This window comes from Dendrobates tinctorius, unplaced genomic scaffold, assembly GCF_039654945.1.
Source record: "Dendrobates tinctorius isolate UK_male_01 unplaced genomic scaffold, ASM3965494v1 ptg000011l, whole genome shotgun sequence".
NCBI classification, from domain to species: Eukaryota; Metazoa; Chordata; class Amphibia; order Anura; family Dendrobatidae; genus Dendrobates; species Dendrobates tinctorius.
This window is the reverse complement of record NW_027361679.1, coordinates 48,787,624-48,814,891: the sequence shown is the minus strand read 5'-3', so window position 1 is coordinate 48,814,891 and position 27,268 is coordinate 48,787,624. Positions and strand designations below refer to the sequence as shown.

At 41.1% G+C, this 27,268-nt stretch overlaps 1 protein-coding gene across 4 annotated transcripts in view; it reads right to left on the bottom strand.

The window, feature by feature from the left end:
* Nucleotides 1-13,443: 13,443 nt before the first annotated feature.
* SEPTIN11 (septin 11) overlaps nt 13,444-27,268 on the bottom strand; it is a 141,410-nt gene continuing 127,585 nt past the window's right edge. For all 4 annotated transcript variants that reach the window (XR_012219744.1, XM_073541990.1, XM_073542007.1 and 1 more), the window contains one exon: nt 13,444-18,801. Coding sequence is in view for 1 of the 4 variants with exons in the window: in XM_073542025.1 (XP_073398126.1) it covers nt 18,786-18,801 (16 nt within the window). In the remaining 3 variants the exon portion in view is untranslated. The remainder of the gene's footprint in view (nt 18,802-27,268) is intronic.

The following is a 27,268-nucleotide window of genomic DNA, read 5'->3' as shown; positions in this document are numbered from 1 at the left end:
CCTGGTAGCTTAAGAAATGAGCTGATCCAGTTTCTCTCCAAATAGACGACCAGTTTCATAAGGCAGAGAAGTCAACGATCTTTTTGAAGTGGAATCCGCCTGCCAGTCGCGGAGCCATCGGGCCCTTCTAATGGAGACTGCATTTGCGGCTGCCTGTGCAGCGCAATTAGCGGCATCTAAAGAAGCATCCACTACAAAGTCTCCAGCGTGAACCATCTGACTGGCGAGACTGGCTGCCTCCGGAGGAAGATTGCTATCCTGGATGGCAGTAACTAACACCTCTGCCCACGCGGCCATAGCCTTAGCCACCAAGTCGTCGCGAAAGATGGAAAGAGTGCCGCTCCTGAAGCTTCAAAAACTGAGCGAGCAAGGTAGTCAATTTGATGATCAGAGGGGTTTCTGACTGAAGAACCTTCAGAAACAGAAAGAAGCGTTTTGGAAACAAGACGCAATATAGGAGGATCCACAGAAGGGGACTGTAACCAATCCTTCATTAGTTCCAGAGCAAAAGGGTATTTAGCCTCAATAGGCTTTTGCCCTGAGAACCGTTTGTGGCCGATCCCTATGTCTCTGGACAATGCCCTTAAACTCCGGATGGCTGGCAAATACCCTGTGCACACATTTAGTCTTTTTAAAAGAAATGTGTTCCAGAGCAGAAATATTCTCCTTGTCCAACCTCAGAATCTTGTTGACTGACTCTATAAGAGAATCAAGTGATTCTTGGTCATTTGGGGGATTCTGGGGTACTGACGTGTCAGACTCGTATTCAGAGTCATGTTTGCTGCGAACATTAGGAGAGGGAGAGACAGAGCTCGTAGATGCTGAAGCATGAGCGTGACTGGGGAACGTGTCATGGGTTCGCTTTCTAGAGTCCTGATCATCTCTTGAACGAGTACGACCCCTGCTGGTGGACGGTTCCCGGAGGGAGTCTAGCCTTGGTCAGTGACTCCACAGACCTTGACAGGGACCTAGCCCACTCAGGGGGACTAAATTCAGAGGGCCTGGTGGCAGCAGCGGCGGATGACGTTTGGGCACAAGCTGGGTCGCAATCCGTGCATAACGGATTAGTTTGGGCACTGGGCAAGGCAATCTTGCAAGTGGCACAAGAGGTAAAGAATGCAGTGTGTTTCTTAGTAGCCCTTTTTGCTTCCTTATATTGAGACATAGTGCCCCCAAAAGGGTTACAGGCAGAGTCTGGGCTGCAGATGATAATGTCCAGAGAAGGGGTTAAGCTTTCTTCCTAAGGCAGATGCAGCTTACCCACGGTCCTGATGCTGTGTCCCCAGGAGGAATATCGGAGGTCTGCAGTGTCGCCAGGTGCTATCAGTCAGTGCGCTCCCCCCGCAGCCATCACAGAGCAGGCTGAGGCAAAAGACATGGCCCCCGAGACTAACGGGGCTCTTCTTGTTCAGAGCGAGAAGCGCCAAGGACGTGGGCGGCAGCCCCAAAGGTGGGCGGCGCCATGTAAATTGCGGCCTAGTGCAGCCAAAAAGTCGGGGACTAAATTTCTGGGCCTGCCAGTGCTAAGCGCTGGATAAAAGGAATCTCAGCGCTTCTCCCAGGGACCAGGACCCGACCCCGTACCTCCGATCAGGTGCTCACGCAGGCCGTGCTGTCCGCGACCCAGCTGCAAATCTCATCCTCCCGGCGATGCAGTAGAGCTGGAGTTCTTAAAGGGGTATATCTCAATCCATTCTCCCTATAGGCAGGGGGATGGAGAGGCTATGGGGCTGGTTCAGGCCATCAGAAGTGCTCCTCAAGTGTGGTCTTCTCCGTGCAGTTGCCCTTTTATCCGTGCGGGGAGATTGGGACCATGAAGGAACTGTCGCCCTGAAGAATCAGGTATGTCCCAGTCGTTGCAGGAGAGGGTACGGGGAGGTATACTCCACGTTCTTGCCTGTTGGTTCGGGGGAGAGCGGACCCTTGAAAGGAATCACTCCATTAATTAAAAAAAAAAAAATTAGAGAAAAAAATTCAAAAATTGAAAATAAAAACGATGGGGTCTGAAGCCAGACCCAAGTGCCTCCTACAGACACTAAGCAAGAACTTGGGAAATCTCAGCCAGCGAGAGGGTGTATACTGCAGAGGAGTTAACTTTTTCTGTGTTCACTTAGTGTCCTCCTAGTGGAAAGCAGCGTAACACCCATGGTCCTGTGTCCCCCAATGAGGCGTAGGAGAAAATTATCTTTTATAAAATACATGTACAGTAATCTGCACACACTGCACTAATTGTATTTGTCACATACATCTGTATATCTACCCATTTGTATTTACTGTATGTGAGTAGGGATGGGCGAAGCCGAACTGTGAAGTTCGGGACCGGTCACATGATCTTGAACACGGATTTCTATGGGAAACCCGTGTTGTAGTTAGGGTCCAGGGCTGGCTGTAAAAAAAACCCAGAAAATTAATAATAAACATAATTATACTTACCTATCCAGCGACGCATCCTCCCGTTGCGCCGTCTCCTGGCCGCATCTGCTTCTGACGTCACTGCACGAACACTGCCGGAAAAAGCCGAAGACTAGAGTACAGTGACCGGTGGAAGTTAATGAGCGGCCACAGAAGCAGATGTGCCCGGGAGACTGTGGGACGCGTCGCTGGACAGGAAAGTATAATTACGTTTATTAATTTTCTTTTTTTATACAGCTCCCCCCTCCCCATTCCATATCTATAAAGTCCGAGTTCGGGGCTTGGACGCAAGTTCGCGCCATCTCCGGCCCCAAACTCAAACTTTCCAAAAAAACTTGTTGATCCCGAACATCAGGGGGTTCGACAATCACTATATGTGATCCATCTATTCTATCCTGTCAGCTCCTGCTGCGATTTTACACTACGCGGCAGCTGAATTGCAGGCTTTTCTTCTGTTTAATATATACATACACAGTGGGTACGGAAGGTATTCAGACCTCTTTAGTTTTTTCACTCTTTGTTTCATTGAAGCCATTTGGCAAATTCAAAAAAGTTCATTTTTTCTCATTAATGTACACTCTGTGCCCCATCTTGACTGAAAAAAGCAGAAATGTAGAAATTTTTGCAAATTTATTAAAAAAGAAAAATTGAAATATCACATGGTCATAAGTATTCAGACCCTTTGCTCAATATTGAGTAGATGCACCCTTTTGAGCTAGTACAGCCATGAGTCTTCTTGGGAATGATGCAACAAATTTTTCACACCTGGATTTGGGGATCCTCTGCCATTCTCCGTCAGTTTGGATGGTGAATGTTAGTGGACAGCCATTTTCAGGTCTCTCCAGAGATGCTCAATTGGGTTTAGGTCAGGGCTCTGGCTGGGCCAGTCAAGAATGGTCAGAGTGGTTTGTTATTTTAGCTGTGTGCTTAGGGTCATTGTCTTCTTGGAAGGTCAACTTTCGGCCAAGTCTGAGGTCCATAACACTCTGGAAGAAATTTTAATCTAGGATATCTGTACTTGGCCGCATTCAAGTTTCCTTCAATCCACCCACTATATACAGTATATGTGTATGCCACTGACCTCTATATATCAATGTGTATATATCTATTCTATTCTAACCTGTCACGCTGTGATATTACTGTATGCAGCAGATGAAATGCCATCTTTTCTTCTATGTAATATATGTATACATAGATATATACAGTTGTGCTCAAAAGTTTACATACCCTGACAGAATTTTTGCTTTTTTGGCCCTTTTTCAGAGAATATGAATGATAACATCAAAACTTTTTCTCCACTCATGGTTAGTGGTTGGGTGAAGCCATTTATTGTCAAACTACTGTGTTTTCTCTTTTTAAATCATAATAACAACCCAAAATATCCAAATGACCCTGATCAAAAGTTTACATACCCAGGTGATTTTGGCCTGATAACAGCATCACTATAGCACGAAGAACAAAGTGTATTCCAATACAGGTTGCCTCTCCCAAATTCCAATGCAGGTTGCCTCTCCCAATGGGGAACAGTCATCAAGATACAAAATCATTTAGTGAAGACACAAGAATGGAAAAGCGGTTAAAATTATTTAGGCAGTATTTTACTTTGTTAAATGATTTATAAAACACAACAAAACCATCTGCAAGGTCATGATACACACTCCTCAACATTAAAGTTCCAACACCAATCAGGAAAGGTCATGGAATTATGGAAATCACAGGATAGATAGGCATGACGATGTAAGTGATGAAAAATGGAAGCAAAATTTTCAAAATATTTTGATTTATTATATATTGAGTCTAAGCACCAGCCACAAAAATGCATGGATTTACACGTCATGGTTTGTTATCAATGAGGCTATTAATGGTTGTTTCATGTATGTTCTGCCACACTAATTACACTTGAGCACGCAAATCATCAAGATCTGCAGTTGGCAGTTCCCATGTCAAATGCTGACCAAGGATGTCCCAGATGTGTGCAATGGGAGTCCAGATGCGGTGCAGGCACTGTAGCATGCTTAGGCCACCCTGGCTGCTCACAGTAGTATGAGAAGCATGTGGCTTGGCATGGTGTTGAAAAATGTCTCCCAAAACTTTTGGGGAAATACCATTGGTTACACAACCAAATCAATATCAATGTAATGCCAAACCTTTAGTGTACCTAAAATGAAGGGGTTCGGCATACTTTATGCTACACCATAATCTTGGAAGTCAGACTGATGTGACACTATCTTGTGAAGGCCTTTTCATGGCATTGCCAACATAGTCTCCAGACCAATCTCCAGCAATCATTGCATCCAAGACTGGAAACAGGACTCCATGCTGAAGAGGATAGACTGCCATTCCAGCCTCCCATCTGAAGACTACGTGTTATATTGATATGGTCATAGAACAAGTGGTACAACCATTTCTCCAAATGTTCCATGAGCTGTTTTAGAACACAATGCCTGGCTGCATGCTTCTCATGTTACTCTGAGCAGCCAACCTGTCGACCGATGGTCTGGAGAGTCTCCGGACTTGTTTCCCATGAAGCATATCTAGATCGTCATTGTTCAGCAATTACAAAAAGAGATGCCAGCAGTGGATCTTGATGATCTGCATGTCCAAGTGCATACAATGTGGCAGAACAACCCTCAGACAACCATTAATAACCGCATTGATATATTGTGTATGTTGCTAAAAAGCATATATTTCCACATTAGGAGCTTGAAACTGAGTAAATCTAGAAATCTATGAAAAAAAATTATAATTTTTTTTTCAATTCCATATCATCATATCTATTGATCATGTAATTTCCAAAATTCCACGACTGTTCCTTTTTAGTGTTGCAATGTCAAAGTTGAGTGTATATACATGACAGTGCCATATCATTTTGAAAACATAATATGGAATATTTTCTCTTAATAAGCTGGACAGTGATTCTAAGCAACAAGATTTTTTTCAAACATATTAGGCCTTATTCAGAATGATGTGCTAGACCAGTAGTTTCTTGTCCACATTCCAGATATGAAGTCAACAATTTATAGTGGTGCTTAAAAGGTTTGAATCCTTCAGAATTTTGGAATTTTCCATATTTCTGCATGCATTTGTTCTAAAAATACATCAGATTTTTACACAGTCCTAAAAGGAGATAAACAGAACCAAATAAATCAAATTAGTCAAAAATACTATACTTCGTAATTTAAAGAAAAATAATCCAATGTCACGTCCGTGAGTGGCAAAAATGTGTGAACCTTTAGGATGAGCAGATAATTTGAAGCTGAAATTATAGTCTGTTTACATTCACTGGGATAACAATGAAGTGTAAAAACGGGTGTATTGAAGTCTGATCTTAACATATATGGGGAAGTATGCCATGGGAAGAACAAAAGAAATTCCTGAGGGCCTCAGAAGAGCTCATTAGAGTGGAAAAGGGTACAAAACCATCTCTAAAGTGTTTGGACTCCCACCAATTCACAGTGAGATTGTGTGCAAATGGAGTAAATTAATGACCATTTTACCTTGTCCATAGATGGTTGACTAACAAAAATCACTCCAACAGCAAGCTACATAATAGTCCACAAGATCACAGGGGAACCCAAGGTAACCTAAAAGCAATGCCTCTCTCGTTAGCTACTACTGTTAATGAGTTAACCATCAGTAGGACACTGAACAATGGTGTGCATGGTAGGATTGTAAGGAGAAAGCCATTGCTCTATAAAAAGAACAATACTGGCTGTGTCTACAGTTTACAAAAGATGACCTGGATAAGCCAGAAGGCTGTTGGAACAATGTTTTGTGAATAGGTGAGAACAAAATAAAGCTTTTTTGTTTACATGAGAAGTGTTATGCTTGGAGAAAGAAAACCTCTGCATTATACAGTATGTGAAACCCGGTGGTGGTATTATCGTAGTTTCGGCCTGTTTTGCTGTATCTGGGCCAGGATGACTTTGGAATCATTAAAGGAACAATGAGTTATGAATTATACTATCAAATTCTAAAGGAAAACATCAGGAAATCTGTCCATGAGCTGAATCTCAAGAGAACATGGGTCATACAATAAGACATTGACCCAAAAGACACAACGCGCTACAAAAGTATGGTCAAAGAAGAATAAAGTTAAAGGTTTGCTATGCCCAAATCATAGTTCTGTGGTAGGATACGGCACTCCTGACTGTTGGTGCGCAAGCAGGAGCCCAATCCGTAGTGCAATATATTAAGAATATATATGTATATGAAGAACGTGGCACTCAAATAGCTTGTAACAATGTGATTTAATTACAATCCACAGCAAGCATGACAATTCATAGACAGTCCTCAGATATACTGTATATAAGACAAATGGTATACAACCAACATAGATACATTGATATATACAAAAAATTAGTAAAAATGGAAAATAAAAAATACAATCAAAATTAAAAATACTATACTTTGGATTATTTTTCTTTAAATTACAATGTCACGTCTGTGAGTAGCAAAAATATGTGAACCTTTAGGATCAGTAGATAACTTGAAGCTGAAATTATAGTCTGGTGTTTACATTCACTGGGATAACAATGAGGTGTTTAGTAGAGGCAGGGTGACAGCTAGTAAAATACAATAAATTGTTACCATCTGTTTTTCAAACAAATAGGTCAGTAACAAAATAGCTTGAATCCCCCTTTCTGACTATGGTGTACAAATGAATGGCGAATTGTATTACAGTGAAGATAGAGTTCAGATAGGAATGAAAATCGTATAAGGAATTAGGTGGACTAGACCAAATACAAAACGCATCATCTATGTATCCTTTCCACAATATAGCATGTTGATCGAATAATGGGCACAGGTCGATGTATGCATCTTCAAACCAGGACATAAAACAGTTTGCATACAGAGGTGCCATATACAACCCCATAGCGGTCCCTTGAGTTTGTAGATAAAATGAGTCCTGGAACAAGAAAAAGTTCACTGTGAGGACTACCTTTAGTAGTTCTAAGCAAAATCATTGTGCTGGAATGTCCTAGGTAGATATACTGAATAACTATGATGTCTCCTGCCACTCGGCCAGATCAGATGATACATTTGAGTTTCACCTGTAATTTAAACCTCCCGCCTCTACATAGGACTCACTGGCTTTCATGGGCCCCATACCAACAGTGATTTTTCCACTATCATTCTGTCCTATACACCACTTAAGCCTCCTGCAGTTTTTTATCATACTTACCACCTACGTAGCAATCCGGTATGTACTATAAGTGACTGGCATATTTCTGTCCATCTTACACACGTGGTCAAAATTGTTGGTACCCCTCGTTTAATGACAGAAAAGCCCACAATGGTGACAGAAATAACTTGAATCTGACACAAGTAATAATAAATCAAAAATCAATGAAAATGAACTCTGACCACCTGTGTATGCCTATTTTTTCATATTATCACTGATCCGTTTAACCTGTCTCTTTTGCTGCACCTTAGTCCTCTAGTGGTAAACTTTGTCACTGCTCTTTTGTCTTTGGCTATACCTGAAATATTTGACAACATGCAAGTTGAAAACAATGTCATTATTTTTCATTTTGATATTTTTTATTTTCCATTTTTATTAAATTTTTATACACATCAATTTATCAATATGTTGATCGTTTACCATTTGTCTTATACACAGTATATCTGAGGAAGGTAAATGCTAAGACCAGGATTTAAGGTCTCTTTCTCCTTGTGGAGAGTGACATACTGTGTCTGCAAATTGAGATTCCGATTTGGCTTTTATCCTAACTCATATTGCAAGGCTCGTTAAAGGGTCGATATTGACTTGTAGGATTGCTACTTCCAATAGGTGGAACTAGAGTTCAAGACCTCTTCCTCTCTTAAGAGGCAATTTGCATATTTAATTACCCAGAGTATGCAAGGCGTTTAAATCTCCTCATGCTGGCGTTTCAGACCTGTTATGTCACTCTCCACAAGGAGAAAGCTTAACCCTTAGATCCCAGTCTTAGCATCTCACCTAGCCAAATCAGATCTCATACTTTGCACTGATGAGCAGCAATACTCTGAAACACTGTGTCTGCAAATTGCGATTCTGATTTGGCTTTTATTTTAAGTCATATTGCAAGGCTTCTTAAAGGGTCAATATTGACTTGTAGGATTGATACTTCCAACAGGTGGCACCAGAGTTCAAGTCCTCTTCCTCTCTAAAGAGACAATTTGCATATGATAAGAGCGAAACGTCATTTGCTGCGGATTGCGAATACATCACCTTGTTACATCTTATTGGAGTGCTAAATTCTTCATATACAAATCATAGTTGTGACCTAGATCCTATAAAAATGTTGTGGAAGGACCCGAAGAGAGCAGCTCATGGAAGAAAACCCACCAACATAGTAGAGTTAACCCCTTAACAACCAGAGGTATTTTTGGTTTTGCATTTTCGCTCCCCTTTTCAGAGCCATAACTTTTTTATTTTTTGGTCAAAGTGCCCATGCGAGGGCTTATTTTTTGCAGGACGAGTTGTACTTTTGAACGACTCCATTGGTTTTACCATATCGTGTACTCAAAAACGGGAAAAATAATTCAAGTGCGGCGAAATTGCAAAAAAAAAGTGCAATCCCACACTTATTTTGGGGGGCTTGTTTTCACCATGTTCACTAAATGCTAAAACTGACCTGCCATTATGATTCTCCAAGTATCGTCAGTACGAGTTCATAGACATCAAACATGTTTACGATCTTTTTTATTTCAGTGGAGAAAAAAAATTCCAAAGTTTGTTAAAAAAAAAGCGCCATTTTCCGATACCTGTTGTGTCTCCATTTTTAGTTATCTCGGGTTGGCTGAGGGCTTATTTTTTGTGCATCAAGCTGACGTTTTTAACCCCTTTCTGCAATCTGACGTACTATGCCGTCCATGGGACCCGGGCCCCTATGCCCATGGACGGGATAGTACATCATAGCGATCAGCAGCGCTCATGTGGTGAGTGCCGCTGATCGCGGTCGGGTGTCAGCTGATTATCACAGCTGACACCCGGCACTCTGTGTCAGGGGCGATCACCGACCGCCCCCGACACGTTAACCCCTGGCTCACTGCGATCAAACATGTTCGCAGTGTACCGGGGGTTTAGGGAAGCATCGGCAATGTGCAGCGCTGCTGCGGGGGCCTCCTTCCCTGCAGGTCCCCAGATCCAAAATGGCGGCAGGGACCTTCGGGGGCCTGCAGGGAGGCGGCTTCCTCATGCCTACAAAGCGCCGGCATGAGGAAGCCTGCAGCACTGCCTGTGACAGATCGCTGATCTGTTACAGCGATCTGTGATTTGACAGATCAGCGACCTGTCACATGACAGTTATGTCCCCCCTGGGACATTGTAATAAAGTTAAAAAAAAGTGTAAAAATAATTTGTAAAAAATTGCTACATAAATTAAAAAAAAAAATATTCGCTAATAAATTCATTTTTTGGAAATAAAAAACCCCCCCAAAACAATAAAAGTACTCATATTTAGTATCGACGCGTCCGTATCGACCTGCCCTATAAAACTGTCCCATTAGTTAACCCCTTTAGCAAACCCCTTAAAAAATAAAAATAAAAAAGCAAAAAAATGTTTTATCATACTGCCGAACAAAAAGTGCAATAACGCGCGATCAAAAAGACGGATATAAATAACCATGGTACCGCTGAAAACGTCATCTTGTCCCGCAAAAAAAACGAGCTGCCACACAGCGTCATCAGACAAAAAAAAACAGTTTTAGCTCGCAAAATAAAGCGATGCAAAAATTATTATTTTTTATATAAAATTGTTTTTATTGCATAAAAGCACCAAAACATAAAACAAGACATAAATGAGGTATCGCTGTAACCATACTGACCCGAAGAATAAAACCGCCTTATCAATTTTACAGCACGCAGAATGGTGTAAACGCACCCCCCCAAAAGAAATTCTTGAAATGCTGGTTTTCGTTCATTCTGCGTCCCAAAAATCGGAATAAAAAGCGATCAAAAAATGTCACATGCCCGAAAATAATACCAATAAAAACGTCAACTCGTCCCGCAAAAAATAAGACTTCACATGGCTCTGTGGGTCAAAATATGGAAAAATTATAGCTCTCAAAATGTGGTGATGCAAAAACTATTTTTACAATAAAAAGCGTCTTTTAGTGTGACAGCTGCCAAAAATAAAAACCCGCTATAAATAGTAAATCAAACCCCCGTTATCACCCCCTTAGTTAGGGAAAAATAATAAAATTAAAAAAATGTATTTATTTCCATTTTCCTGTTAGGGTTAGGGCTGAGATTAAGGTTAGGGGTGTGTTGGGGTTAGGGTTGGAGTTAGAATTGGGGGGTTTCCACTGTTTGGGCACATCAGGTGCTCTCCAAACGCAACATGGCATCTGATCTCAATTCCAGCCAATTTTGCTTTGAAAAAGTCAAACGGTGCTCCTTCCCTTCCAAGCTCTGCTATGCGCCCAAACAGTGTTTTACCCCCACATATGGGGTATCAGCCTATTCAGGACAAATTGCAAAACAACTTTAGGGGTCCAATTTCTCCTGTTACCCTTAGGAAAATAAAACATTGGGGCAAAAATATCATTTTTGTGGAAAAAAAATATTTTATTTTCACGCCCGGGCGTTATAAACTTCTGTGAAGCACTTGGGGGTTCAAAGTGCTCACCACACATCTAGATAAGTTCCTTGGAGGGTCTAGTTTCCAAAATGGGGTCACTTGTGTGGGGTTTCCACTGTTTAGGTACATCAGGGGCTCTCCAAACGTGACATGGCGTCCGATCTGAATTCCAGCCAATTTTGCATTGAAAAAGTCAAACAGTGCTCCTTCCCTTCTGAGCTCTGCCATGCGCCGAAACAGTGGTTCCCCCCCACATATCAGGTATCAGTGTACTCAGGACAAATTGCACAATAACTTTTGCAGTCCAATTTCTCCTGTTACCCTTGGTAAAATAAAAAAAATTGGACCTGAAGTAATTTTTTTGTGAAAAAAAAGTTAAATGTTCATTTTTTTTTAAACATTCAAAAAATTCCTTTGAAGCACCTGAAGGGTTAATAAACTTCTTGAATGTGGTTTTGAGCACCTTGAGGGGTGAAGTTTTTAGAATGGTGTCACTTTTGGGCATTTTCTATCATATAGACCCTTCAAAGTGGCTTCAAATGTGATGTGGGCCGTAAAAATAAAATGGTGTTGCAAAAATGAGAAATCGCTGGTCAACTCCCTTATAACTTCCTAACAAAAAAAAATTTTGGTTCTAAAATTGTGCTGATGTAAAGTAAACACATATGTGAAATGTTACTTATTAAGTTTTTTATGTGCCATATCTCTGTGATTTAAGGGCATAAAAATTCAAAGTTGTAAAATTGCGAAATTTTCAATATTGTTGCCAAATTTCCGTTTTTTTCACATATAAACGCAAGTTATTTGAATGAAATTTTACCACTATCATGAAGTACAATATGTCACGAGAAAACAATGTTAGAATCACCGAGATCCATGGAAGCGTTCCAGAGTTATTACCTCATAAAGGGACAGTGGTCAGAATTGTAAAAATTGGCCCGGTCATGAACGTGCAAAACCACCCTGGCGGGTTAATGATACCATTTTGGTGTAGATACGATCTTTTGATCACCCGTTATTGCATTTTAATGCAATGCTCTCTTTGGCAACCAAAACAATTCTAGCATTTTGCCTTTTTTTCTAGTTACACCGTTTAGCGATTGGGTTCTTTGATTATGTTGATAGACCAGGTGATTCTGAACTCGGCAAAACTACTGTAAATATGTGTATGTTTGCTTTTTTATTGTTTTATTTTGAATGGGGCTAAAGGGGTGTGTGATTTGAACTTTTATTTTTTATCTTTTTAATATTTTTTAAAACTTTTTGCATTCTTCAATAGTCTCCATGGGAGACTAGAAGCTGCGCTTGTCCGATCGGCTCTGCTACATACAGGCAATGATCAGATCGCCTGTATGTAGCAGAAATGTTCACGGTGGTCAGCGCTCGTAGCAATCTAGCTATGACAAACATAGAGGTCTGTTGGAGACGTCTGGTTGTCATGCCAACCTATCAGTGACCCGCGATCACGTGATGGGGTCACTGATGGGTGGATTTCCGGCACGACTGCAGGAAGCACATGTTAAATGCTGCTGACAGAATCACGATTCCACCCGCAGCTGTTCCGGGCATATGTCAGCTGTTCAAAACAGCTGACATGTGCTGCGAAAGATGTGGGCTCACCGCTGGAGCCCAAATCAAAGGGAGGAAGTCCGACATAGGCGTAAATTTACTCCCGATGTTGGAAAGGGGTTAAAGCTGTTTTGTATGGAGGAATGGGCTACTTTTCCTCCAAGCCTATGTGAGGCACTAATCAACAATTACAGGAAACGCAACTGATCACACCAGATACTGAAAGCAAAAGTTCACAAATATTTTTGGCACTCATAGACCTGTGATATTACATAATTTTCCATATTTTAAAAAATGACAAAGTCTCATATTTTTCTCATTTATTTCATTTGGTTCTCTTCATTTTATGACATTAGAAAATCTGATGTAATTTTAGGTCCAAATTATGCAAAAATATGCAAAATTCTTAAAGGTCCCAATCGTTCACAGACAACATACAGCTATTTCGGGTGATTTCACCATGAAGGGGGAAGAATGCATACTTATTTCAATGGTGAGAGTTATGTTCTTTGGGAATGAAAGATTGGACCTATTGGATTTTATGGATCCTTTTTTCTCAAAACAAAATCTGCAGTTGAGAATGACATACAAGATAGGCTGGAATATATGAGATTGGCAGCCAATACTGGTAATATCAGACAACTTTTCTATAATGTATAAAACTAACTACTGGATCCACTCAGCAACACAGAGATCTAAATAACTTTACTGCGAAGAGTAGAAGACACAATGACAGGCATCCATAACTGTAGCTAGTATCACAAAAATGGTGAATTGGGTAAAAGGTAGACCTGCATTATCTGTAGGAACACTGACAGTAAAAATACTATGTTTCATCAAATTATTAGCGGTAAAGTTTTATCTAATGTCTTAAATAAATTAGAAATGGACCAAATATGATCATAGATTTATTATAAGACTCACATACCTGAGCTATACATTTTTGTATCATCCCATAGATTTTACATACTTTTCACACAATTTTCACAAAGTTGGTAAAAACATTGGAACAGGGTGGAGCACATTCATAACCAATGGAAATAATATACAGTAAACCACTACACTGTCCTGTGTGCATAGTCCTTAAGCTACAATATCTCCATGTTTGTCCTAGAAGGGCTCACAAAGGGTCAAAGTGGTGGTTTAAATAGAGACAAGCTCAAAATTGTCATTTGATGATCAGTTGTCATGGTGGGGACGGGCACCATGTGGAGAAAATCGGAGAATCTCCACAATAATGGCTTTCAGGTAAGTAAAACAAAGGAGATATAGAGCTTCCTGGCATGATATTAACCTGAACCGTCATGTTTGGCTTCAAAAATGTCCCAGATGGTAACACAATAGTAAATCAATTGAAATGTTTTAAAGCCATTTTTGAACCATGCTTTTTACATTAGAGGAACCCTGATACCCAATTATTATGGGCATTTTCAGTCACTGTGCTTTCGACATGTTTTTCTATTAAATGTACTTGTAGACAACTCTTTAAGCCTTGGAAAAGAGCACAAGGGATTGTGAATGTGTCATTTCAAGTTATGTTATTAAAGTGTCCAAAATGCTGTTCTCAATGAAATATCACACCCTTACACAAGAATAAAGATGGTAATATTTTATCTGCCAAACAGCCATCTCCGTCAATTTAAAGCCATGTTCACTTGAGCTTTTGTAGCTAGAGTTGAGCGAATATGTTCGGAATCGGTCGCCGAATCTGAATTTGACATATTTGTGCCATATTGGTACCCTATTCGTGACAAATTTAAGTTTGATGATCGGTTCCGAACATATTTGGTTATTTCTACTTTCACTGACTTCAATGACGTTCGGCGAATAATGCAAAAACAATATTTGCTGCTGCTCGTAATCGGAACCGAATTTTGAAAAATTCGCTCAACTCTACATGATGCAACATCATCCATTTTTCATACTAAAAAATATTTTTTTGCATCCGTATCGTGTTCTGTATTTTATAAACATATTGCATCTATATGTCCAGTTTATGTATGTGTGTGCCATCCATATGTCTTGTTTTTACATGAACAATAGGCTAAACAATAAAGACCAAATACAGTTTAGCTATTAATAATTGTAATACATCCGCAAAACATGCATGACATACAGATGGTAAACTGTAGGTGATCGTCTTTATACGCACCCATTGACTTATAGTAGGTGAGTCTTATCTGGAATTCGGACTAAATTAGTGCACACTGCAATTTTTTAAAATGCTGCAAGTTTTTTTTTAACATGGAAACCATTGGTCCGTGTGTAAAAACGTTCATGTGCACTATCACATTGACTTTCATTGGTCCTTGCTTTGTCTGTATGGTCACTTAGTCCTAAAGACAACCTGTCAGTCAATTCATGCTGCCCATATAATGGGCAGTAAGAATCACAGCCTGGCATTTTTTTCTCTGTAACACTCTGGCCGAGGATCATGGTTAAAGAGGAGACAAATCCGACGGCCTGCTTTTCACGGCATCGCTCCAGATGATTGACAGGTCTCTCCCTATGTACACAAAGGGGAGTGATGTGTCAATCCTCTAGAGTGGTGCAGGAAGAAGACAGCCCGGGGCATCGCTAGACTAGCGTCGTCTATGTATTAGGTCCACAGCCAGATGTTTAAATTGTATGACAGATTCATCAATGCTTTTAACACATATAGGAAAGATGGGGCATAGTTGGAATTGAAGCTCAGCCCATTAGCTTTTTTCTCATTTAAGGCACTCATCAAGACCAGCATGGCTTACAATGTTCTTGATGAGGGGGCATGCTGGAGTCAGACGTGTCACAAACACCTCAGTGTGCTCCTCGCCACAAATCCTACTGTAAATGAATTTGACGAGCAGCAGTCACCACACCCATGTCCTTCCCTAGTTTTTGCCAATTTTGTAGGAGGTGGGAGAAACTGGCGCAACACCAAAACTTATAATATTTTGTTGCAACTCTGAGTTGCAGATACATTTTGCGACTTTTCAAAGCTTTTATGCCAGAATACTGACAGGATAGCTTTGATGCATTGGGCCCTTAGTTTTCAAAGATTTCCTCACAAGTCATTAAAAAAACCATAAAGGGAATCTGTCATATCCCCAAATTATATTAACTTGCATAAATATAACCTGCAGGTTGATAGCAATACAACGCTGTTCAGGCACCCTACAGAAAGCAATGCTATCGTGAGAAAATGTAACTTTATTCCTCCTGGGAGCCACTGGCTTTCAGTCAAAGTGGTGTGCATTGAGCAGCTCATTTTGAACAGATGCACTGCAGTGAGCTGTCGATCAACGTGCCAGGGCATGCTTACTACTGCAGCTCATTGTGCGCTGAGCAGTGGCTGAAGCCACGCTAGCCAAGCCTCAATAACTGAAAGCCGGTGCCTCCTAGGAGGAATAAATTTCACTTTCTCAAGGTAACCAAACTTTCAGTAAAGCAGCTAGACAGCATTGAAATGCTATTATCCTGCAGATTAACCTTATATCCGTTGGTTATTAGTGTATGGGGACATGACAGGTTCCCTTTAAAATTTCTAATGTACTCAATCCTCCCATCTCGAGATTTCGTTTAAAAAAAAATAGACAAAATACTGTCTAATTGCACAGTTGTATTATGGGTGTTTTGGCATCAGTACGAAAGCTTTGCATCTAGGGAAGACTCTCTCTTTATATATTGTGGCCAATGTAACCTGTACGATGGCATGCAGAGTCTGGGCAGCTTAATGTTACAGAAGACTAAAGACATAAATTAATGTCAGTGGGATTGACCTACCACGTAATTTGTATGGTATCAATATTGATGGGTTCTGCTGACAGTAATGTCTATGTGAGCACTTGACAGAAGATTGTCAGGATATCCAATTTCAGATTGCTGATTCTTTTGGTTTCTAGGTAAGTTGACGACAGAGATGTTTCTCAGAGAACACGTCTGCTTGGTAAGTGTTCCTGCATATAGGACAGTCGGGCAAGACAGATGGCAGACAACTGTTCAGCCGACAGCTATCCAATGTATACTGGGTTGGCTTCAACACATCCAATCACCTCATTCTTAGGCATGTGGCAGGAGCCTACTAGTGTCAGAACACAAGCACACTTAGGTGAGTGAGCCTATGTGTGGAGAGAATGGGATGAAAAACGGACAGCTAAACTGTGCGATAAATTAAAGAAGGACCCCAAGAAAACTATGTATTGTGTGGAGTGTTGGTAATACAATATTACTGATGTTAAGTTTGCCTACCAGTGACTTTATTTCATAATTAAGTGCTGACCAAAAGTTGCTTTTTCTAAGATCTCCTAGAACCGCAATTGAGTCCTTATGTTGTAGGATTCAGTAAGCCTAAGTGCGAGTCACTTGGAAATAAACTGGGTTGACAGATGAGGAATAAAGCCAACGGTAAATTAATGACAGTACCATTTGCTGTTTGATGAGTTTTCTATGCATTGTATAGGCTCTTTGCCCAAGTGACCTAAGTCCCAATATTCACCCTGTTCCCTATGACCACAGCCCATACAGCATGGCCCTAGACAGCTAGGTAGTGGTTGCTCTGCCCTGCTATATAGTTTGTCATTTATTCCCACAAGATCGCACCAAGAGACGAAACTGGATGAAGGTATAAAACAGTTACCCTGGTTCATGTACCCTGTTTATCTAACACCAAAAATAATTTATAATGACACAGAAATGGCTTCCACCCCATTACTTGCTAATATAGGACTTGCAATGGAAGTATTAAAGGCTCTGGCAATACTATCCTTAGTGCGACACTTGCAGAAATGTCTGGGGATGAAATAAATCTGTCATTTCATACTATAACTAGCAATCTGATCTAAAATACAAAAAGCACAATTATGTAACTTGTACAAATCCCTCTTGAGACCAATATATAAAATGCATTTTAGGCAACATTATAATACATATAAGGTAGATATCGTAATATAGAGGGCATTTATGGCGACATTAAAAAAACCTATTGACTTCCCATTGAGAAGATATGTAGAAAGCACAAAGATGGCACTTGACAGCCTAATGCTATTTTCCTCTTTTTGTTGATCAAAGTAAAATATGGAAAATATTAAGATAGTTGATGATTGAACCAAACATGAAACGTTCCCTTATTCATATCCCTTAATATTTGGTAGGTAGTTTACAGGGAGTTTTGCCTGAAGCTTTATGATTATCTACAAAGCAATAAAAGCACTGGGCAGGGCAGTAACTCACAAGTGCAAACATACATTTATGGCTATATATGCCCTGAGCACTCAAGAAAGCTAAACTTTGATCCATAATTATTCAAATGAGCTAGTAAGTGCTCAGAGGGCGGTCCTAACCCTAGTAAGTGCTATAGCTCTTCATTGGCAGCAAATAGAGTCAAGAAGGAGGCAAGTATTGGACAGGTTAATGGAGGGAAGCTGGGGCATCTTGCCCAGCTGAGGATCACCTCTGAGGTACTTGCAAGCTAATTGGCATAATGGATCAAAGTTCATTTCTCTTCAATATGTGTACAGCCAGCCATAAAGATATGCTCGTGCACATGTTTTTCCATCCACCACAGGTACTGTTATAGTAGTCATAAAGCTCCTGGATGATTCCCTTTCAGGGTTGGGCAAATTTTATGAAAAACAGTAGAAAAATTCCAATGAAGATGTCCTTTGTTGTTCACATAGCAGAATTATAATATGATGTGCAATCTTATATATAATGGTAAATATGAAGTGACTCACCAGTACTAAAATAATAAAATACTGACTCTGGCCTTAAATGCGAACCTGCACCGAAACGCATCACGGTTTACTGCCTAGTGCAGCTCATAGGAGAGGAGCACAGTTTACATGCCACTTTAAACACAGATATACTCCATATAAAAGTCAGCTTAGATTGTCCAGATAATTTGCAGGCACATTCTCCCCGTTACTGGGTACTGCTGCCATCTTTAGAGACCAGACCAATCTAGGATCTGGTCAGATCTTTGGCCTCTGGACATTACCTGCATAACAGGTCTTTAGAAGTCTCGCAAAGCAATAGCATCATAACTTTACCAGTAACTTACAACCATCGCATACTTCAGTGAGCAAGCAAATGTACTCTCCAATACACAGGAACAAGTAATCCACATAAAGTATATGTAAGGAAGAACAATGGCACAAGTCATGAGGCAAGTCTTCCAAAGGGTGTATGTACCCTTAGTGCAGCTCTTCTGGCCCCGTTACTGTCCGGTACAGAGAAGGTGTAGGACTGTCAACAGGCTGGTTATAGAAAGAAGAAGCTACAGAAAAGAGGAAAGAGAAAAATGTTGAAGCACAAGGAATATAGATAAAATCTGCAACACCAACCATGAGAATCCAGAGCTTAGCTGGAGATTGACAAATTGGCCCACAAGCGTAGCTAAGTAATCTGGAGTGTGTTGAATGGAAGGAAGGCAAAAACAGTAAAAGCATGGGGTCATTACACTTTATGTTCTAATTGTCACATTGGTTGCCTAATTTCTTTTTCAGAATGACCTTTTTTAATATTGAAAGCATTCTAAGGCCTCATTCACACTTCAGTTTTTTGTGTCAGTTACAATCCGCCAAAAAGGCGGAGAAGCGGATCCGTTATTAACTGATGTGAACGGATGCCACAGGATCCGTTCTCTGACGGATCTGCAAAACGAGGAAATTTAAAGGAACCGCTGGCCGGGAAGGGGAGAGAGGGAAAGAGAGGGAGAGAGCGGGGGAGAGAGAGAATGTTTTTTTTTTGTCCGGCACCCAGACAGAATTTCGGGTTAAATCAGTGTCTGGAGGATCCGCCGGCCAAAAAAACGTTGCAAACTCTGTTTGGAAATCTTTGAGGATGTTAACGGACAGCAACATTATGGCGGATCCTCACAAAAACGGATGCAACGGACGGCAATCCGTCAAAATCCGCCAATAATGGAAGTCAATGGGGAAAAAAACGGATCCGCAAAGAAAAATTGCGGATCCGTTTTTTTCAAAACCTGGCGGATTTTGACTGATTGTAAAAAACGGAAGTGTGAAAGAGGCCTTAGTAATTTATCATTGAATTATGGGAACTGAGCACAGTGCACAGTACTAATATCTGCTCATCCTTATCAGAAGTCTTTGGAATGGGGTGGCAAGGGTCCACCAGTGACATTGGCTTCTATATAATAATAAGCTAGGCAGTTTGTTGAATGAATGATTAGATGCTTCCTTTATATGTACATAGTTGATCAAGTGTATTGGGCCAAATACTACTCATTTTGGGGGTTTAGTAGCTTTTTCCTGCACAGGGGCCTACCGGGGGATTCACCTATTTCCCGGTGGTCCAGTCAGAGACTGTATGTCAGCCAGTTGGTGTTTTGTAATGTAAACACACCAATTGCATTCAATTCTTAAAAAAATGGCAAAAGCCCTAAAAAGATTATTGGTAAGTGGCAAAACATTTTCTGGTACTGCCCTGTCCCAGATCTCATTTGGTTTCAGTTATCTTGTATAGCTAGAACATTTTAAGTGTAAAGTTGATGGTATTAGGCCTACCACGGATATTAAATTTTTTTTGCCACCACTTATTTATAAGACTGGATGGCAATGGACCATACCATATATCAGAATATTGAATGAAGGCTCAACCACGTCATAGCAAATTCTTAAGACTGTAGCTGCTCTGATAGACAAAAAAAGTGACTAAATGATGGCCAGATGTGGGCTAAATTAGTCAAAACTATATATTTTGGCCAACAGTTAAATCATGACTAAATTTTATTGCCAACATTTATCTTCATATTACAACTCTGTCAATCAAATAGAAAAAGAAAGAAATTTAGCCATTGAGTAGAGACTCACAAAGTGCTCTGATTACACAAAAAGCACTTCAACCTCATTTGCATGTGAATCAAAGCGTGGATCTTTTAATGATGAAGCGACTGATTTTATAAATAATTTTACAACCATATTAGCTTATCTTTCAACTAGCTAAGTGCCAATATAAGCAATTTGGTACGGGGCTCACCATCATGACAGCTTGTCGTTATCATTTTTTTTTTCTAGAAGTTTTACTTTAAAACAACATTAAGACATTCTTGGTGCGTCAATAACTAGATTTTCCACTAAGTTAACAAACACACAACTTTTTAATTTAGCTGGCAGCACTGCATGGTATCCGGTTATTTTTTCTTGCTTAGATATCCTCATATTGTTTATGTCTTAAATTTGAGAAAATCTGAATACAAATGATCTTTTCAGAGGTAATAAATATAATTTACATATACGGATCATCACAAACCCTCAAACATTTCATGACCAAAGTTTTAAAGGGAACCTTTTACCAAGTTTTTGCTACGTAATCTGAGAGCTGCATGATGTAGAGACAGAGACCCCAATCCAGTGATGTATTACTCATTGGTCTTCTTAGAGTAATTTTTCTAAAATCCTTTTATCAGCAGATTATCAATATAGGACTAGTAAACATTCTGCCAGGTAGTCCAACCACGCCCCCACTACTGATTGGCAGCTTTCTTTGTACACTACGCATAAGCAGAAAGCTGCCAATCAGTGGTGTGGGCGGGGTTATGCAGAGCTCAGCATTCTGAGAATTTGCAACAGATCAAACACTGATCTTATCAAGTGACACATCACTGGCATCAGGGACTCTATCTCTACATCATGCTGTTCTCAGATGGGGTAGCAAAAAAGCTGATGACAGATTCCCTTTAAAAAAGGAGGGAGGGTAGCAAGGAAACTTACCTTTATTTGTACCTTCTGATTTACTATAACATCTCTTTGAACACTGTAGTGGTCTCTAACATTATTTGAATTTGCAATTTATTTTTGAAATTCATCATATTGAATTTTTAGAAACTTTTAGTGAAGGAAAGTTAGGGCATAGACCTAGAGATAATAGAGAAACAATCCCAGCTTTTCCAACTCTTTTTTTTTCCTACTCTTAGATCAATAATACATAGGGGCCTATTTTTTGTTGACTAGTGACTTCATTATGCAGCTATTACTAAACTCAAAATGAAGTGCAGCCGGTAGAAGACAAACGGTGGGCATAAAAATGGTTTCAAGAGCTTAGAGTGCAGGCAGATTGTGTAATGCTGATTGTCAGTCATTTAAAAAAATGACTTGAAAACCAAACACCGGTACCTGAAAACAGAGTGGACCACAAAATCTATCCAATTAGTAAGGCTTGAAGTTTTACTCAAGTGCTCTAATGTTAATGTGTCAGGGTGCATGTGTAAAACACAATGAAAACATACAATAGATGTGATAGACATGGTGAACATATAACGGTACATGGAAATAAAGTGTAGCCAAAATCTGGAAGCAAGATACTAGCAACCATGTGGCAATATATACATTTAGCAGCTCATGGGAGTAAGCGACATGCATTTTTCTGAAGTGTTCTCCAAAATGTTGTGTCACTTAAGGCTCCTATAAACTCTTATCACAAGCCCATGCTGTCTAGATATATGCCTAGACTTAAAGGGGTTCTGCAGTCACAGCATGCTTTGGAATAGATCAGTGGGTGTCCAATACTTCAATTAACGGCTGGATTTTTTTTTGCTCCTCTAACCACTAGCTGTAAAAAGGAGCTGCACAAAATAGGAGCTATTCTGCAGTACACGGCAGCAGCTGCTACACACTGAATTAAGCTACACCTTGACTATGAATAAGCGATACCTAAATGAAACGGAATTGTGGTCCCCATAAGGCTCTCCATTACTTTAGCTGTGGCTTATCTAATGGTATTCTGCTGTACTATTGCAGTCTATGGTGTTATTGGGCACCTTGAACTGGCTGAACAAGGTGCCACAGTGGAGTGCTTCTTAACTCCAGTCTTCAAATCTCCCCAATCAGGCCTTGATTTAAGGATATCTCATTAAGTAAACAGTTGTACATATTCCAAATGGTAATAATTCATTTGCGCAAAAGTAAGGAAATTCTGAAAATAAAGACCTTTTGGGTGCACTTGAGTGCCAAAGCTGAGAATCACTACCACAGATAACTGCCCATGGTCTGTGTGCTAGATGGACCTTCACTGTATGTGTTCAATATCTTAAAGGATCAACTTCCCAGGATGGATCAGACAATACGTTTTTATAAACTGTACCTCCATTTAACTGTATCTCCACATCAGCCCGGCGAGGACTTTGACTGTTGCCTATACTCAACTTGTGCTGGAAGGCAGCAACAAACTTAAAGGGAATCTGTCAACAAGGTTTTGCGACCCTATCTGAGAGCTGCATGATGTCGAGGTAGAGTCAGATTCCAGCAATGTATCACTTACTGGGCTGCTTGCTACAGTTTTCATAAAACCACTGTTTTATCTGCTGCAGATATAGCAGTGCTCAGAATGCTGAGCTCTGTATAACCCCAAGCAGTTAATCCTGAATGCTATCTATGTGTTTTCAACTCTGCAAACTTATATCTGGTAACCAGCTTTTCCAATCTCTGCTCTGAATCCACTCCTGTGTCTCCATTCAATGTCAGCAAGCAGTTAATCCTGAATGCTATCTATGTGTTTTCAACTCTGCAAACTTATATCTGGTATATAGTTTTTTTTCAACTTACTCTGCTTGTCCCCTTATGTTGTGAGGTCAAGAAACTTTTCAAAGTGCTTTATGATCCATGTAGTGCTGGACATGTGTTTATTTGACCACAACATTTTATTGGGTCCTGGTGTCTCAATTTAGTGTGATTGATTAACGAGAAGAGAGAGCCAAAAAAAAACAACTTAGCCTTAACCTCCTATATATTCAGACATAGCTAGGGGGAGCATTTATGCAGGGGGCATTTATGCACATGTAATCGAAGTACATGTATCAAAGTACTTCTGGCAGTTATAACATGACAGTTAGACAGGGCAGGAGACAGGTAAGACATTTATATACATCTACTCCCTGTACATTAGGAGTACAACAAATATATACCATATGCATTTGTGTAATTTATATCCTGGCCGCTGCATTCACACACATCCACCACCCTGGCATTAACTCTCCACACTCCATCCATATTGGCCCCTCGCTTCGTTCCTCTCCTATGTATAGCACTCACGCTCTTTTCACATTGTTAAATTGCACAGATCCAGGCAGTCCCACCATTCAACACCAGAGACGCTCTCACAAATCACTTAACCATCTGCTCACTCTTTCTATCCTCCTTCTCCTAGTCGCAGGAGACATTGCTCCCAACCCTGGTCCCCCATGTTATAGAAAGTCAAACCCCCCCACTGCTACACTCAGAAACCCCTCTAATCTTATTAATATTCCCTGCATGCCATCTGTCTCTCTTAATTGTGCACTTTGGAATTCTCGCTCAGTGTGTAACAAACTCTCCTTCATTCATGACTTCTTCCTTTCTAATTCTCTTAACCTCCTGGCTCTTACTGAAACCTGGATCCAGCAGTCAGATACTACCGCTGCTGCTGCTCTTTCATACGGGGGGCTACACTTCTCTCATACCCCAAGATCAGACAATTGAGCTGGTGGAGGCGTTGGTCTGCTCCTATCACCAAAATGTACCTTTCAGGTTATCCCTCAAGTACCCTCACTTGTCTTCCCTTCTTTTGAGGTCCATGCCGTCAGACTCTACACCCCCTTCTCCATGCAAGTGGCGGTGGTGTATCGTCCTCCCGGCCCCTCCCATCAGTTCCTGGATCATTTTGCCACTTGGCTTCAACATTTTCTCTCCTGTGACATCCGTACCCTCATCATGGGAGATTTCAACATCCCCATTGCTCTTCCCCTCTCCCCATCTGCTACTCACCTTTTATCTCTAACCTCCTCATTTGGCCTTTCGCAGCTTACTAATTCTCCAACGCATGAAGACGGAAACTCCCTCGACTTGGCCTTCTCTCGGCTTTGTGCAGTGGATGATTTTGCAAACTCCCATCTCCCGCTCTCTGACCACAATCTTCTTTCATTCTCTATACAGAACTGCCAGGCTGCTCAGGTCACCCCCACTGTCCAGACTTATAGAAACATACAGGCCATTAACACCCAGAAACTTCTGAAGAACTTGCAGTCTTCATTGGCCCCCATCTCCTCCCTCTCATGTCCTGATTCTGCATTGAAGCATTACAATGAAACACTTCAAAGTGCCCTGGATGAATTTGCACCCCCTATAAATAGAACACCACAACAGAGACGGCGACAACCCTGGCACACGGTGCAAACACGTTTCCTGCAGCGGTGCTCCAGGTGCGCCGAACGTCTGTGGAGAAAATCCAATCTACACGAAGATTTCATCCATTTTAAGTTTATGCTTAGAACATACAACACTGCCCTTCACCTCTCCAAACAAACCTATTTCAACACCCTCATCACCTCACTGTCCAATAACCCGAAACGTCTCTTTGACACTTTTCATTCTCTACTCAATCCAAGAGTACAGGCCCCAACCACGGAGCTCCGAGCTGACGATCTGGCCAATTACTTCAAAGAAAAAATTGACCAGATCCGACAGGAAATTATCTCCAAATCCCCTCATACCATGCACTGTCCTCCCTCCCCCACTGCATCTAACTCACTCTCTGATTTTGAACCAGTCACAGAAGAAGAAGTAAGCAGGCTCCTTGCATCTTCTCGCCCAACTACTTGCACCAGTGACCCATTTCCGTCACATCTCCTCCAGTCCCTTTCCCCTGCTGTCACCCCTCACCTAACTAAAATATTTAACCTCTCTCTCTCTTCTGGTATTTTTCCCTCCTCATTTAAGCATGCCATCATACATCCACTACTTAAAAAACCATCCCTCGACCAAAACTGTGCCGCTAACTATAGACCTGTCTCTAATCTTCCCTTCATCTCTAAACTCCTGGAACGCCTGGTCCACTCCAGTCTTATCCGCTATCTCTCAGAAAACTCTGTTCTCGACCCTCTCCAATCCGGTTTCCGCTCTTTACACTCCACTGAAACTGCCCTCACTAAAGTCTCTAATGATCTGCTAACAGCTAAATCAAATGGTCATTACTCCATGCTAATTCTCTTGGATCTCTCTGCAGCATTCGACACTGTGGATCATCAGCTCCTCCTCACTATGCTCCATTCCATTGGCCTCAAGGACACCGTTCTCTCCTGGTTCTCCTCCTATCTCTCCGACCGCTCCTTTACTGTTTCTTTTGCCGGTTCCTCCTCCTCTCACCTTCCCCTTACTGTTGGGGTTCCTCAAGGATCGGTTCTAGGCCCCCTCCTCTTCTCCTTGTACACTGCCCCTATTGGTCAAACAATCAGTAGATTTGGTTTCCAGTACCATCTCTATGCTGATGACACCCAATTATACGCTTCTTCTCCTGACATCACGCCAGCCTTTCTAGAAAACACTGGCGATTGTCTAAACGCTGTGTCTAATATCATGTCCTCACTATATCTGAGACTGAACCTGTCAAAGACTGAACTCCTGGTGTTTCCTCCCTCTACTAATGTACCTATACCCGACATTGCTATTTCTGTGTGTGGTTCCACTATTACTCCCCAGCAACATGCCCGCTGTCTTGGGGTCATACTTGATTCCGAGCTTTCCTTTGCCCCCCACATTCGATCGCTGGCTCGCTCTTGTCATCTGCACCTCAAAAACATTTCTAGAATTCGACCTTTTCTTACTTTTGACTCTGCAAAAACTCTTACTGTTTCTCTTATTCATTCTCGTCTCGACTATTGTAACTCTCTTCTAATCGGTCTCCCTCTTACCAAACTCTCCCCTCTCCAATCTGTCTTGAATGCTGCAGCCAGGATCATATTCCTCGCCAATCGTTACACCGATGCCTCTACCTTGTGCCAGTCATTACACTGGCTACCCATCCACTCCAGAATTCAGTATAAACTTATTACCCTCACCCACAAAGCCCTCCATGGCTCAGCACCACCCTACATCTCCTCCCTTGTTTCAGTATACCACCCTACCCGCGCCCTCCGTTCTGCTGATGACCTGAGGTTGGTATCCTCAATAGTCAGAACCTCCCACTCCCGTCTCCAAGACTTTACACGTGCGGCGCCAATTCTTTGGAATGCACTTCCCAGGTCAATACGATTAGTCCCCAATCCCCACAATTTTAAGCGTGTCCTGAAAACGCATTTATTCAGACTGGCCTATCGCCTCAACACATTAACCTAACCTATCCCTGTGTGGCAGAGCCAAAAGTTTTACCATAACCAGGTTCCCAGCATCATGTTCCCACATGCTTTATGCATCCATTAGCCCTCTGTGTCTGTACTGTTACACACTTAACATTATGGCTGGTCCATACAATCAGAGCAACTGTTACCACCCACCTTTCGTGTCTCCCTCTTTCCTCATAGACTGTAAACTTGCGAGCAGGGCCCTCACTCCTCTTGTTATTTGTTATAATCTACTGTATGTGATTATTGTTATGCTGTAATGTCTATTGTCTGTACAAATCCCCTCTGAAATGTAAAGTGCTGCGGAATATGTCGGCGCTATAAAAATAAAATTTATTATTATTTATTAGTATTAACCCCGCCCACATCACTGATTGGCAGCTTTCTCTGTACACTGTGCATAGGCAGAATGATGCCAATCAGTGGTGGGGGTGGGGTTATACAGAGCTCATGAATATGGAGGCCTATATGACAGCAGGTTTACTAGTCCTTCAGTAAATCTCCTCGTCATAAAACAGTAATTTCATCAAAACTACTGCAAGCAGCTCAGTGAGTGACACATTGCTGGAGTCGGAGTCTCTACACTATGCTTTTCTCAGATTAGGTAGCAAAACATGGTGACAGATTGTCT